This window comes from Balaenoptera acutorostrata, chromosome 10 (assembly GCF_949987535.1).
Source record: "Balaenoptera acutorostrata chromosome 10, mBalAcu1.1, whole genome shotgun sequence".
Classification (NCBI taxonomy): domain Eukaryota; kingdom Metazoa; phylum Chordata; class Mammalia; order Artiodactyla; family Balaenopteridae; genus Balaenoptera; species Balaenoptera acutorostrata.
The window spans coordinates 36,495,579-36,510,135 of NC_080073.1; the positions used below are offsets into that span (position 1 = coordinate 36,495,579).

The window sequence follows — 14,557 nt, forward strand, 5'->3', positions numbered from 1 at the left end:
CCATGCTGCAGGCTTTGTTAGTTATGTCTGCCTGTTGTTGGACTATGTTAAATCTTTGGACTCTCTATGCGTAAGCAAAAAAATAATCTAAATTTGGAGATAAGTCAGATGTACCATGTAAATGCCCCTCTCCCCAAAACTAGTCTTTCTTAGTCCCAGGATGACCTTGTGGCAGCAGTTTTTCTGTCATAGAAATGGTGGTTAAAGCTTCAGACATAGCTTCCAAAGACAAAACTCCAAAAAAATAAATCACTTAGAAGGAGACAGCCAGCTCCTCAGGACAATATAATGCCCTCAAGAAGCCATCTTTCAGGGGCTTCCCTGGTGGCACAGTGGTTGAGAATCTGCCTGCTAATGGAGGGGACACGGGTTCGAGCCCTGGTCTGGGAAGATCCCACATGCCGCGGAGCGACTAGGCCCGTGAGCCACAACTACTGAGCCTGCGCGTCTGGAGCCTGTGCTCCGCAACAAGAGAGGCCGCGATAGTGAGAGGCCCGCGCACCGCTGTGAAGAGTGGCCCCCGCTTGCAGCAACTAGAGAAAGCCCTCACACAGAAATGAAGACCCAGCACAGCCAAAAATAAATAAATTAATTAATTAATTAAAAAAAAAAAAAGAAATCAGGCTTTAAAAAAAAAAAAGAAGCCATCTTTCTTGCACCTGTCCTAACAATAGCTACTTTCTCTCCAGAGGAAACTTCCGATAAATCTCTGTGATAAAGGCCCCTTAATAAAATTATAAGCATATTCTTGATTGATCTTCACTGCATTATTTCTCAGTGTTGATAATTCGTTTTTATTTTCCACCAGTCGGTTTCTCTCAAGTCTGGGTTATCTAGCTTGGGTGGGGGGCCTGGGGGAATGTGGAGTTGGGTTTTACACACAATCCCCTTTGGCAGCTCCTACTTTGCCATGATTTTAGGAAATGATTTTCAAGCCTCAGTTGCAGGGTTGGTCTGGATAATCTCTAAGGTCTGTTCCAGCGCTGAGACCCATGCCTGTGTGCCCCTTTATCACCCCCGTCAGTGGCCTGGCCCAATTCTGAATGCCCAGCCTGGGAGGCCAAGAGGGGCGACCGTAATCCAAAGGTTCCTCGACCACGGGCTGTGAGTGGTCCCCAGGTGTTCACGGCCGAGGAGAAACTGAGGGCCCACGTTATCTCCACAGTGCTCCTGCCACCTGTCCCAAAGACTACCAACTTTGTTTTTTCTTTTCTGAAACTCCTGTCCTCTAGTCCAAGGGTTGGCAAGCTGTAGCCCGCAGGCCCAATCTGACTGCTGTCTGTCTCCATAAATAAAGTGTCAGTGGGTCGCTAGTGACCGGCTGCTCTTACAGTGCAGTAGCAGAGTGCGTAGTTGCTGCAGAGGACGATGGCCCACAGCCTAAAATATCTACTCTCAGACCCTTTACAGAAAAGTTTGTCTGCCCCAGACGAGCCCGTTGTTTAAGCGGCAGCAGCTGAAGGTTGTTTAGGGTTCCAGAGGCAGTGCCGGATGAGTGCAAGTCTCGTTAAGCTTGCACATCATTCAGCTCGTGTGTGAAGTCGGGAGCTCTTTAAAGTAGAGGCACCTCGGACCCCATCCAAAGCTGTGTTCAAGCATTTTGTTTTGAAGTAACAAAAATGAAAAAGTGAAAACACACATTTTAAACGTGTTTCGTGTGTTTAAATCTGTGTTATTAATCAGTGGCCTTTCAGGGATGCAGTGTTATGGTTTTGAAAGGGGGCTGAAACATCAAGCCTGAGTTAGTCCCAACGTCCCAGGAAGAGGTGACTAGTAACTGGAAGTTTGGGGTCTCCCCAGTGGCTTTTTTTTTTCTTCCTGTTGCAGACTTATAATTTTCCCCAAATTGGTTATTACCCTCCTGTCAGAGTGATAACAAGTGCTGACTCTATTTTGTACAGGTTTTTAGACACTTCCAAACAAGCCATAGGAATGCTGTTCATCCACTTTGCAAATGTATACCTAGCAGATCTCACTGAAGAGGACCCTTGCTCACTGTAAGTGGCCCATATTTTAGTGCAAACATCACCTGCCCCTCCATGCCTTGCTTTCTGCTGCCAGTCATGTTCCCTCTAGCTTGGGGAGGGGGCAACTCCCCTTCGTCTCTGTGCTCATCTGAGAGATTGTTGTGTGCATGCTGCGTGTTAGGGTTTTGCCCAGTGACAGTTGCCCTGTGATCTGGCTTTCTGCTAATCAACCTAAGTTCTGTCCCTTGGCCTTCTAGTGCCCTTATGTTTCCCAGTTTCCAAGCAGCCCCTGGCAGAGCAGCATAATGCCCCGAAGGAGTGTCTGTGCTGGAGCAGTACACATAGGGGCTTCTCTGTGGTGTCAGCCATTCAGGGTCAAAGCCATTGTTGACCATTTGTTGACCATCATTGACCTCTTTGACCTGAAGACCATGGGTGGTTCTGCCTTGTCAGTGCAGGCAGTGTGCCTTCCACACAGCCCCCAGAGCTGTCTGCCTAAAACCCCAGTTGGGCCATGATACCTGTCCTCCTTGCTGACAGCACCCGAACAGTGCCACTCTTAGCAGATGGAGTAGAAGAGGGTGCTCCCCTTCCCTGTCCTGGCTCCATCCGCTGCCTTCCTCGCTCAAACTTAGTGCTCCAGCCATGCTGGGCTGCTCCTGGTGGCCCTCAACCCCACCAGCTGTCTCCTGCTTCTCTGCCTTTGCTCGCACTGCCCTCTGCCTGGAATGCCCCCCAGCCCTGCCATGCCTCTGAGGGAGAGTGGGGTGGAGGGTTGGTGAGTCCCTTGCCAAGAGGTTCAGTGTATATTTAAGACCATTTGGACTGGAAGATTCCTTTAAGCTTCTCTTGTTTGGTGACTGTGTAGTTTTGAGATTTAGTTCAGGTCCCGATTCAGAAGGAGGTTGTAAAGTCTTCCCTCCCCAGGGTTTTTTACCTTAAGACCTGGATAGGTTGTAATCTGTTAGGGTGTAGTCCCACAGCAGGGGACCGGAAGGGCGATCCTCCCATAGGGGAGTTGGTTAGGAAAGGGCCTTGTCCTTCTAACCCTTGAGCCCAGCAGCAAGCTTGCGTCATCCTCTGGCGGATTGTCTTGGTTGGCCGGGATATGCTGAGAGCCAGCTGCTCACCCTGGAGGCACTGGGGTGAGGAACCCTGTCTCCTGGTGCCGCCTTGGTCACTGGTGGACTTTGACAAACTGAATCACAGCTGGGATGGAGAGGGGACTGCTGACAGATCTCGAGTGCTTAGCCAGAGGAGAAAAGGCCCAAAATGGAGTTAGGTGTGGTGAAAAGAGCCCTTGAATGGGAGGCCAATCAGCGGGAAGGCAGCTCAACTTCCCTGAGCCTCTGTTTCCTCATCCAGATCCCCAGGATCACCATGAAGGTTTCATGAGATTATGAGTACGTGCAGCGTTGGAAGTCATAGAGGCACTTGCCAATGAAGATGTTAATAGCTCAATCAGAGGATATTGTCATTAACACATAGGAAAGACATGTGAGCTCCAGCAGTCAGTTGAAGAGCTGTAGGGGGGAGACTAGGCAGGCAGAGCAGGCCTTGCCCCACAGAGTGGAGAGGTCCTGGCCTGTGGAAGAGCAAGTGCTGCAGCAGGATCCATTCCAGCCCCATCATCCGTGAATAGCCCTGTGACTCTTTACAAATGGGGGAAAGGTTGGGCTGGACCTGCGGCATCTTGGTACTCTACAGACCTAGAAGGGAAGCCAGTCAGTTCTGGGAGAGGAGAAATGTACGAACAGAGGAGGGTGAACAACTTCCTGTGGCTGCAGGGGTGCCCCGTGCTGGGGATACTGCTCTGGGTGGGAGTCTGGCTTTTGTGACATCCGAGGAGCTGTGATTCTAACGGCACATTTGTGTAGCACTTAATACGTGGCAGGCACTGTTCACGTATGTTGACTCGTTTGATCCTCATAACAGCCCTGCAATATAGATACTTGGATTATCCTCATTTACAGTTAGAGAACTGAGGCACAGAGAGATTTATATAACTTAATTGAGTTCACACAGCTCAAGAGTGATGGAGCGGGGATTTGAACTGAGCCAGTCTGGCTCCGGGACCCACAGGATACCCTGTTGGCTGCCAGTCTCACCTGTGTTGAGTACAGAGTCTAGAGCTTTCTGTCTTTATTCCCAAAGCCTGGCACACAGTAGGCTCGAATCAATGTTTGGTGAGGGGTGAATGAACTAATGCCTGCATGTGTATCAGGTTCTCTTGATATTTTCAGGATGGGTCCCAGATGTCAGAACCACTTGAAACCAATGCAGTTTAAGCATCTGAGAGCAGCTTTAGCCTAGGGCCAGAGCTCAGCTGTGAACTTGGAGAAACTGCCTGGGAAGCAGTCGCTATGCCTTCTCTGGTCTGTGGTCTGAGAGTGACCCCTTGTGATTTTAAAGAGGAAGGGCAGGCAGGAAGAACAGGCCGTCCCCTCCCTCTGGTTTTCTCACCACTCCAGGGCACTGGCAGCCGCCCCCTTCCCCCCTCAGCACATGCTCCCTAGGTTTCAGAGTGCTGTGCATGTCGCTGAGGCCGCTGAGGCTGGGCCTAGGGGTTGGGGCCATGGGCCTGCATAAAATGTCTCAAGCCTGAGCAACTCAGCAGTGCCGCAGTTGGTCTGTGGTATCCGGAGCTTCCCTAGGGGGGTTTCCTAGCCATGTGGCATCTGGAGGGCTAGCACCTGACCCCATGACTGCTTGTCTCCTGCTTTGTCTGGAGAGCTGCAGCCTGTGTTCAGGGCCCTTGAGGGAAGGCCAGTGAGCCAGGGGCCTTTCCTTGGTGAGGGAAGGGGTGTGTGTCGGACAGATGGAAACAGACCCCACAAGAACGAGAGGTCAGGGTGGGCATGCTCTACTGACCCTCCTCTCCTTCCTCCATCATCTTGCCTTTTCCATGGGAGGTTAAGCTCTCTCTTTAGAAATATTTACTCGTGCTTGCTTCCATGGCAGGCTCTGAAGCACAGGGATGAGCAAGGGCCACGTGGCCCTGCCCTCTTTGGTCTAGGAAACCCCGGGGGCCATTTCCTGAACTCTGCTGCAGCAGCACTGTCTCGGGGCCTTGTTTCTGTTTTCCTACCGGCCTCCTTGGCTGCTTCCAGGCACTCTGTCCCAGTCTTCGTTTGGCAGGAACACTTGAGGGCTTTCGAGTTTCTTGGTCGCTCCTCCACCCACTTTGAGCAGTGCAGTGTCCCGGGGCGTGAGGCCTTCCTGGGCTCCCAGAGGTGAGCCCTGCAGCCTCTTGCACAGGCACACTGGAGGCTCCCACCTCCCAGAACAGGACCAAGCAGTGCTGGGTCCCCAGCCTTGACCTTGGCCCTGGCAGCACGTGGGCCCAGCTCCCACCCAGGGTAGTGTTTCCTGATGGTGCCACCGTGCCCTCTCCTCACAGGTACCTCATCAACTTCCTCCTGGACGCCACCGTGGGCATGCTGCTCATCTACATGGGCGTGCGCGCCGTCAGCGTCTTGGTGGAGTGGCAGCAGTGGGAGTCCCTGCGTTTTGGCGAATATGGTAACGTACCACGAACGCTAGCCAGGGCTGTGGAGGGGGCTTCCTGGAGGGGGCTCTGCTCCTTGCCCCGTACAGCCCTCCAGGCCAGTGGGTTCGAAGAAGTTTCAAGAGCTGGAGACTTTGTCCTCTGTGTGGTGGAGAGGCTTGTTCTGGAGCCTGAGCTCCAACCTGCTGCCACATGCCCGAGGCAGGTGGGTGCCTGCTTTGCTGCCTAGGCTCCTAGGAGACAGGAGACACCCTAGAGGCAGGGAGGGGCACAGCCCTCAACTGCAGGGGTGTAAGGCCACCTCACTCTGCCACACTTCCCACCAGGCTCATACCACCTGCCCACCTCACTAGAGAGATGGGAGGCGGCTCTCAGTTTGGGAGCTGCCCCTCTTTTTGCTGCATGTCTGTGCTTGTCCTGTCACTGGGCCATTCCACTACTGGGTCTCACAAGGTCAGGACTGGAGTGTCCATCCCCCCACCCCGGGGCCAAGTCACCTTGCTGACCATGGGCTGCCCCCACCCCAGCATCTGGCATGTACGGTCACCAGGGACACCAGGTGAATCCTCAACTCACAGAGACACAGCTTGAAGCAGGTGACCTGGGGATGCTGACCCAGCTTTGACCCACTCCATCTTGTCACACCCCGTGGGATACAGCCTGGGTAGGAAGCTGCCTTCATGCTGGCTCCGGGCACAAATGCAGTGCCTTTTACTTGGTACCCCCAGAGAAACAGCTGGGTGTGCCCTCAGCGGGGCTGCTGGTGAGAGGGGCTTCTTTGGGCCTTGCCCTGCTCTGGGGATTTAGCTGTCTCCCACCTTCACAACAGGCCTTACTGTCTGGAGCCAGGAGCTCCCATTCATGGGAACAACATCAGTGGAGTCTTTGCCATGAGAGGGGCACATGGGACAAGAAGGAGGGATTCTGTGATGGAACGACGGTGGGATTCTGGATCCCACTCTCCTTTCCTGGTCACACCTCCCAAAGAGCTCATGGCTCTGGGCCCGATGGCCGCTCACTCCTGCATGGCTGAAGACTCACAAGGGACTGACATTTAAAAGGGGAGCCGGTTCGTGGAGCTGGCTGTGAGTGCCTTGGGTATTTCTAGAAATCTTAAGTAATTGTTTGTCTCCATTGACGGGAGATGAGCTCAGGGGAGGGCTTTTCTTAGCCTTGTTACTTGATGCCTGATGAATCACTGACTTAAGATAGTGTCCAACACACAGCGTCTGCCCCTATGTCTCCAGGGAAGGCTGCAGAGAAGCTCCAAGTCATTGACTTCTCCACTTGGAGGATGGAAATGGACCACAGCACACATGGACCAAAGCAACATCATCCTCATTTATAGGACAGGCATCCACAGGGGTTGAGTGACACAGAAAGCTCACCCAGACAGTGCACAGCTTGGAGGGCCTCTTGGCTACTACACTGGGATAGGCAGTCCTCCCACCATCTCCAAGAGCAGTGCTCATAGCTTCTTCTTTGCTGTTAAGATCCATTCTGGAAGGCAGGGCTTTCGACTCAACTGTAGCTGAGCAGTACTATGAGAGAGCCACTCATAGCCAGTCATGCCGCTCTGTGACCTGGGAGTGGAGGCCAAGTCTGGTCCTGATACGCTGGACATTATGGTACCACCTATTCCCAGCATGTTTTGTTTGCATCCTTAAGAGAGATTGAAAGGAAGAAGGCAGTGGTTGTTTAAACCTCTTGTTTCCATGCCACCCTCCTCCACCCACTTAGCCTGCCTCAGCCCCTGCCCTTGGGTCATCCCACCCCTGCCTTTGGGAACCAGAGTCTTCAAGCCAGGGTGTTTCCACGTGAAGCTGCTCTTTATCGAGGATCGTCTGGGTCCTCCCTCCCCAGGCTGAGGAAGGATAGTGGATGTCAGTTACCTGGTTTCTATTTCTGTCAATTTCTATTGTTTTTTTCTTGCTGCTATAACAAATTACCAACAAAACTAGTGGCTTAAAACAACACAAATTTATTATCTTACTGTCTGTAGTTCAGAAGTCTGACATGGGTCTCACGGACTAAAGCCAGGGTGTCAGCAGGGCTGGTTCCTTCTGGAGTCTCTGAGGGGAGAATCGGTTTCCTTGCTTTTTCCAGATTCTGGAGGCTACCTACATTCCTTGGCTCGTGGCCCCTTCCTCCATTTTCAGGGCCAGCAGATGCAGGTTGAGTTCCTCTCATATCATATCACTCTGACCTTCCCCCACCTCCTTCCACTCTGAAGTGCCCTTGTGATCACATTGGGCCCACCTGGATAGGCCAGGATGCTCTCTCTTAGTCAGCTGATCAGCAGCCTTAATCCACTTGCAGCCTTGAGCCTCTGCCACAGTAGCTCCATAGTCACAGGTTCTGGGGATTAGGTTGTGGACATTATTCTACCTGTTGCACCTGTTAACCGGCCCATCTGCTTGAGGCAGTAGTTCCAGGTAGGCCACAGAGCTCTCTTCTCAGGTGAGAGAAGAAAAGGGGCTTGTTTTCTAGGTGTTTCCATGGTCCCTAGAAGAGAAGGTGAACTTGCTAACAAGAACATGGGCCGTGGGGAATAGACCACACAGCCCTGAGGGGCGAGCCAGGGTCCAGGGCGTACGTGGTGTCTGCAGTCTGAAGACCAGGCTGCTCTTCCTTAGGCAGAAGCCCTGAAAACGAGGTCTCTGTCCTTTGGGCACCAGTGGTGTGTGGGCTTTGCTGCCCGCCCCTGTCCCTGTACTCCCTCCGGAGGCCTCTCTAGATACAGAGTGTTCCATCCTTTTGGTCCCATCCATCCCTGTGATTTATCCTGAGGAAATAATCCAACAAAAACAAACGCCCACGCACCTCAGTGTGTCCAGTGTGGTAAAAAGCAGAGCACACGAGAATGCCTGGCTTGTCTGTCCTTAAAAGACAAGGCTGTGGACAGGCTCTCAAATGAAACAAATCAGAAAAACCAGCACATGTGCGCTCACTCCAGCTGTGGCTGCGAGGGCTGGATGCTTGGAGGAAACGGTGTGTGAGAGTGGGGTCACATGTGACTTCTTACTTTTTTTTTTCCACCATGTATTTATCTGTTTGTTTATTTATTTATTTATTTATTTTGGCTGCGTTGGGTCTTCGTTGCTGTGCATGGGCTTTCTCTAGTTGCAGCGAGTGGGGGCTACTCTTCGTTGTGGTGCATGGGCTTCTTGTTGTGGAGGCTTCTCTTGTTGCGGAGCACGGGTTCTAGGCATGTGGGCTTCAGTACTTGTGGCGCACGGGCTCAGTAGTTGTGGCGCGCAGGCTCTAGAGCACAGGCTCAGTAGTTGTGGTGCACGGGCTTAGTTGCTCCGTGGCTTATGGGATCTTCCCAGACCAGGGCTGGAATCCGTGTCCCCTGCATTGGCAGGCGGATTCTTAACCACTGTGCCACCAGGGAAGTCCTCACCGTGTTTTTAGACTTTCTTACTCAAGCATCTACATGAAAAACAGAGGCAGCTGCCTCTAAGTTGTGGCTCTTGGAACTCAGAGCAGTGGAGTTCAGGGGGCAGTGTGAGGCCCCCTGAGAAGGAAAAGCATCTTCTTTTTCTGTCGGCCACTTAAAACTTGGAGCAAATGGAGTGAGCATGCTCTGAGCAAGTGTATTTTCTTTTGATATTAAATGTTAACTCGTGTTGACTTTCAGACACACTAGTTCCAATCCTACCAGTGCTTCTGTCTGACTGTCCCCCGTTTCACTTAACAGTTTTTTTTTAATATTTTTATTTATTAATTTGGTTGCACTGGGTCTTATTTATTTATTTATTTTTATATTTATTTTTGGCTGTGTCGGGTCTTCGTTTCTGTGCGAGGGCTTTCTCCAGTTGCGGCAAGCGGGGGCCACTCATCATCGTGGTGTGCGGGCCCCTTCACTATCGCGGCCTCTCCTGTTGTGGAGCACAGGCTCCAGACGCGCAGGCTCAGTAGCTGTGGCTCACGGGCCCAGTTGCTCCGCGGCATGTGGGATCCTCCCAGACCAGGGCTCGAACCCGTGTCCCCTGCATTAGCAGGCAGATTCTCAACCACTGCACCACGAGGGAAGCCCCACTTAACAGTTTTTAACAAGTATTTTCAGCTGCTGTTTTTGAGGACTTCCCTCAATAATGTCAGGTAGTTTACCGAAAGGATTACAAAACTCCATTAAAAATCTAGTTAGGAGAGATTGCACTTCTGAAATGGCTTTTTGCCTCAAATGTGAAAGTAAATAGGACACCGCAGAAGAGGCAGTGATGTCTTTCTGCATATTTTCTGTGCACTTCTCCAGAGGTTTTCCAGAAAAGGGAATGGCCTGGGGTTGTGTCCATTACAGCTGCTGGAAGGTGTCCACTGGGGTTCCACCACATACAGCTGGCAAGGCTGCGGGCCTCCGGCACCCATGCTGGACAGGGATTGCTGCAGAAACTGCAGAATCAAATGAGAAGCCAGAGGTTCCTCTGGAGGCCAGATTCTCCTCACAGCCTGGATTGGGGCCTTTGTCTCCCCTGCAGTGTTACTCTCTAGCCCCCTCCGGGCCAACGTGGTCACACAGCTCCGGCAGGGCTTCCAGAGTGGCCCCTGGTGGCGTCCCCCCACCCCCCCACTCTCCCCTGGGTCTCCCGCTCTGGAGGCGTTTGTGGCTCCCTAGGGACTCACCGATCCCATGGGTTCTGCCTGTCACTGAGGATGTAGGATGTTCCCTGGAGGGGTCCTCCACCCTGCATCAAGTCCCTTTTGAAACTTTCTGGAGGCACTGAGTGTCCCCCAGTGCGGACTGTTGGATTCCTGCGATTGCTGTGCTGTTTCTCAAGCAGTGAGCAGTGGGATCACAGACGGACCTTTGTCACAGCCCCTCCTCACCTTGGAGGCTCCTCTCTTTTCTTCCATGTCCCCAGCCCAAGGTGTTTTGGGGTGCCCCCCTAGACAGAATCTGAATTTCCCCAGAGTCAGGTTTCTGCTTTCAGGGCTGAGGGCAACAGAAATGGCCGGGAGAGTGGGTGGGCCGGGGGTAAGAGACAAACAAAGAGATCATTTGCTGCCCACATGATTCAAACCCTCAGGCCGCTCATGGACGGGGGAAAGGATGGGTAGCACTACAACCACTGGAAAAATCAACAACGGATAATAATAGCAGTCTTGCTTAACACAGCCTCAGCTGCCAGTGGACAAAAAGAGCCAGCTTTTCTGAGCTCCAGCAGTGGGCACTTACTAACTTTAGTGCTTTGTAATTATATCTTGGGCTATCTTGAAAGAAAGGCCACTTTGGTATCTCCAAATTAGGAATTCTCTGATTTTGTTTAAAACACCCACGTTTGTTTGTTCGGCCGAGCTGATTCTTGGTGCTCTGGAGGGCTCATTCAGGAGCTCTGGGGTGGGGTGGGGTGTGAGGACTCACAGGAGCTGTGGGCAGTGGGGGGGGGCGGGGCATTGGTGTCTGCGCCCCACGTGACCAAGCCCGCTCTCCCTGCAGGAGACCCTCTGCAGTGCGGAGCCTGGGTTGGACAGTGTGCCCTTTACATCGTGATCATGATTTTTGAAAAATCTGTCGTCTTCATTGTCCTCCTCATACTTCAGTGGAAGAAGGTTTGCCTCTTGTTCCCTTCTTTACCAGCTCCTCAAGATGCTAAGCAAGACAGTACTTCCCCACCCCAGCCCTACTGGGAAACCAAACTGGTTGTTGTTTTTTTTAACTCCATGAATGCACCTGGATTGGTTCTGATGGGGCAGCTCCTGGCTGCCTATCAAGAGCAGTAACTTGTCAGTTTTTTACGTAGCATCCTTCCACTTCGGCCATACATGTCTGCTCTAGATTAAGCCTTGGAATATATAAAGCCCATGAAAATACAGTCCCCACCCTGGGCTTGCTTATGGTGGTCGGTTAACTGTAAGTGTTGTCAGCGGGTGTTCTCTACGTTTGCAGGTGCTTCCTCATACACCTGTCTTGGCCAGTGGTTTAGTCGAGCCTTTTGGTGCCACAGGCAGTGGCTGGTCACAGGTTCCCATGGTTCCTAACCCTGCCCTCTGGCCCCAGGGCTGTGCAGTTAAGCTTCCACTGCCCACAGGAAACCAGCCAAAGAGACTTCGGGGACAAGTAACTCAGATCTTGGCCTGCTTTGGTTTTATTTGTGGCTGAGATTTATTTTTTTAAGAAAATAAACCAAGGCTTTTGGGAGCTGTTGCCCTTGAGGAGGCGGTTGGGGTGCAGGGTTTCTGTTAGAAAGTGGTCGGCACCTCATTGCTAGTAGCTGTGATGAGCGCCCACCGACCTCCTTCTCTCCTCACACTTCCAACCCCACCCCGTGCCTGCTTCGTAAAGTGCTTCCCGCCCCACCCCTGTCCCCCATCCCCGCGTCACTTCGCTTCTCAAGTCCGCACCAGGACTGGAGCTCAAGCACTAACTGCTCCCAGTGGTCTCCAAGGGGGTCAGTCCCTTGTTAGCAGTCAGGTCTGGGGACTGTGCGGCCCTGGGTGTGAGGTGCTGTTCTCATCAGGGCTCTGGGGGGAGTGTCTAAGCTAAGCCCCCTCACAAGGCCTCGTGGGTGATTTCCAGTGCCGCATCACCCCCCCCACTTCCCCACCCCCGCCCCGAACTTTCTCTGGGGTCTCCCCTGCCCTCACTGAGTCTGCTTCTCTTTACAGGTGGCCCTGTTGAATCCCATTGAAAACCCAGACCTGAAGCTGGCCATCGTCATGCTGATCGTCCCCTTCTTTGTCAATGTCGGTGCCTTGTTGCATTTTTTACCCCTGTTTGCCCCCTGCCTTCCCGCGTCTGTCAGAATTCTGAGTCTGATGGAGAAAACACGTTATAGCCCTCGGGTCCCTCCATGCAAGCATTTGCCACCTCCCATCCCCACCCCGGACCTGGAAATGGCAGGATTGCTTCCTCAACATGCACATCCCTGCTCCGGGGCCTCTGTGCAAAATGAAGGGTCCTGGGATCTTTGTCTTGCCCTCCCTGCCCCGTGTGTAACAGCAGCTTCTAGATTAAGATCATCAGGAATTCACCCCCGTCATTTATTCCTGACCGCAGGGCTCCAAGAGAAACTCATGAGCACTCTGGCTAGAAATTAAGAAATAAGAAAAGAAACGGTAAAGGAACCTGGGGATGACAGATGTGGCAGGTGTGCCGGCCAACTGCTCGGCCCAGGGGAGGAGCCCCCACCGGGAGTCCGGAGACCTTGGTTCAGGCCCCGCTCTGCCAACTGCTGCGGCAACCGGGGCAGGCTGTCCCCATCAGTCACCACCACAGAACCCCTTGGGGTGAAACAGAAGAAGGGACATAGAGATTGGGAATCTCTTCATAGACTGCTGAGAGAGAGAGCAGGGGGCCTGGATGATGTTTTCCTTTCCCTGGTTCTCGATGCTGTGATCTGGAGCAGGGGTGAGAAGGATGGGTGTGGGGCTGCTCAGCTTGGTTTCACAAATGGCTTATCCCGGAGTAACCTGCATTTTCCTTCCCCCAGGCTCTGATGTTTTGGGTAGTGGACAATTTCCTCATGAGAAAGGGAAGGACGAAAGCTAAACTAGAAGAAAGGGGAGCCAACCAGGACTCGAGGAATGGCAGCAAGGTCCGCTACCGAAGGGCCGCGTCCCACGAGGAGTCGGAGTCTGAGGTAGGGCCGAGCCTTCGTGCCGCTGACCCAGGAGGGGTCTGGTCTCGTGTTTGCATCTGTCCTTCTCTTGAGTGCTGAGTCACAGTGCCAGCCAGCGGGAGGGAGAGGAGGCTGACAGCTCCCATCCAGCCTGGACCCATTCCTGCTGTCCCATGGGCCTTCCTAGGGCCGGGAGCTGGAGCATCTGTTGGGGGTGGCTCGCCTCCTGTAGCCCCTCTGTGAGTGGAGAAAGACAGGAAAAGGAGGAGCTGCCTTGTTCCAGGGAAGCTGTCAAGGACGTGTGGGCCTGGTCGTCGACCTTTAAGCATCAAGACGTTTGAATCCCTGCCTGTCGCCAAAGAGCAAGGGAAGTGTTGGCTAAGCCACCAAGAAACTTCTGTAGGAGTAGCCAGACCTCCCAGGGAGAACCTCACCTCCCCTTATTTTCAGGTGTCCTGAGTTCAAATGTTTGGACTTCAGGGAGATTGGTGGTCATAAATAGGAGCCTGGAGGCAAGGTTGTGTCCTAGGCAGCCCACAGCACTCACTTTGCACCTGCACTGTGCTGTGGGATGGGGGCTACAGAAATGGCTGAGGCCTTCAGACTTGTGGGCAAGGAAGGTGACAGCCTGCACAGCCCATCGTAGCACTCTGCGATAAATTCTGAGATTGCGGCATTGACAAAGCCCTGTGAGGACTTGGAACAGTTGGTTTAGCTCTTGGGGGCGTCCTGGAGGGAGCTTTGAAAGCTGACTAGATGGAGGACAGAGGGGAAGCCCGTCGCTTCTCTAGGTGTCCCTAGAATCTGGCACAAGGCCTGTCGGGTTGTAAGAGCGCAGTGAACATTAGGTGAATGACAAACAGCGTTTCAGGCAGAAGCAGCTGCTCCTGAGCAGTTGTAGTCATGTGATTTGGCATTTGGGAACTAATGTGAAATTTATTGTGGCCAGAGTAGCATATATTCCGGAGGGTAGGACGGAACGACAAGAAGTAGGTACGGGCAAAGGCCTGAGCTAGCTGGGCAAGGTGCTTTGTGATCCAGCGTGAGGAATGGGAATGTGCTTGTGCGGCAGGTAGGGAGCCAGAGTGTTCGATCAGGGGACCAAGGCTGGAGGCAGGAAGCCCTGCAGGGAGGGGTGGTGAGACCGCCCTGCCCGGGGGGAGAATGAGCTCCCCTCGCACAGGTGCGCTTCGGGCCTCTCCATCCTGACCTGGGCTGTGCCAGTCCTTCCCCGGTGCTCTGAGGCCTGCGGAGCCCGGCAGGTGGGCGGTGAAGCAGTGTCTGCCCCGGAAGCCCTCGCTGCGTGGCTGCCTCGTTCTGGGGGCTCAGAAGGGCAGAGGGCTTCTGTTTGTCTTCAGAAGTTTACCAGGTTGGCTCAGAGCAGACACTCTGAAATCTCCATGCTTTATGTTGTGCCCCACAGGTGTTTTCCTTTCAAAACGGGGCTTTTCAGTCTGCTTTTGCTGTATTTAAACCAATTTCAAGGACCTAAGACTCCATGTGTGAAGACTGGGCTT

At 53.0% G+C, this 14,557-nt stretch overlaps 1 protein-coding gene across 4 annotated transcripts in view; it reads left to right on the forward strand.

Moving 5' to 3' along the window:
* The window catches only part of STIMATE (STIM activating enhancer), a 54,746-nt gene that overhangs the window by 35,917 nt on the left and 4,272 nt on the right, over positions 1-14,557 (forward strand). For all 4 annotated transcript variants that reach the window (XR_009009505.1, XR_450382.2, XR_009009506.1 and 1 more), the window contains exons 3-7: positions 1,902-1,997; positions 5,368-5,489; positions 10,919-11,031; positions 12,088-12,165; positions 12,912-13,061. Coding sequence is in view for 1 of the 4 variants with exons in the window: in XM_007174773.3 (XP_007174835.1) it covers positions 1,902-1,997; positions 5,368-5,489; positions 10,919-11,031; positions 12,088-12,165; positions 12,912-13,061 (559 nt within the window). In the remaining 3 variants the exon portion in view is untranslated. The remainder of the gene's footprint in view (positions 1-1,901; positions 1,998-5,367; positions 5,490-10,918; positions 11,032-12,087; positions 12,166-12,911; positions 13,062-14,557) is intronic.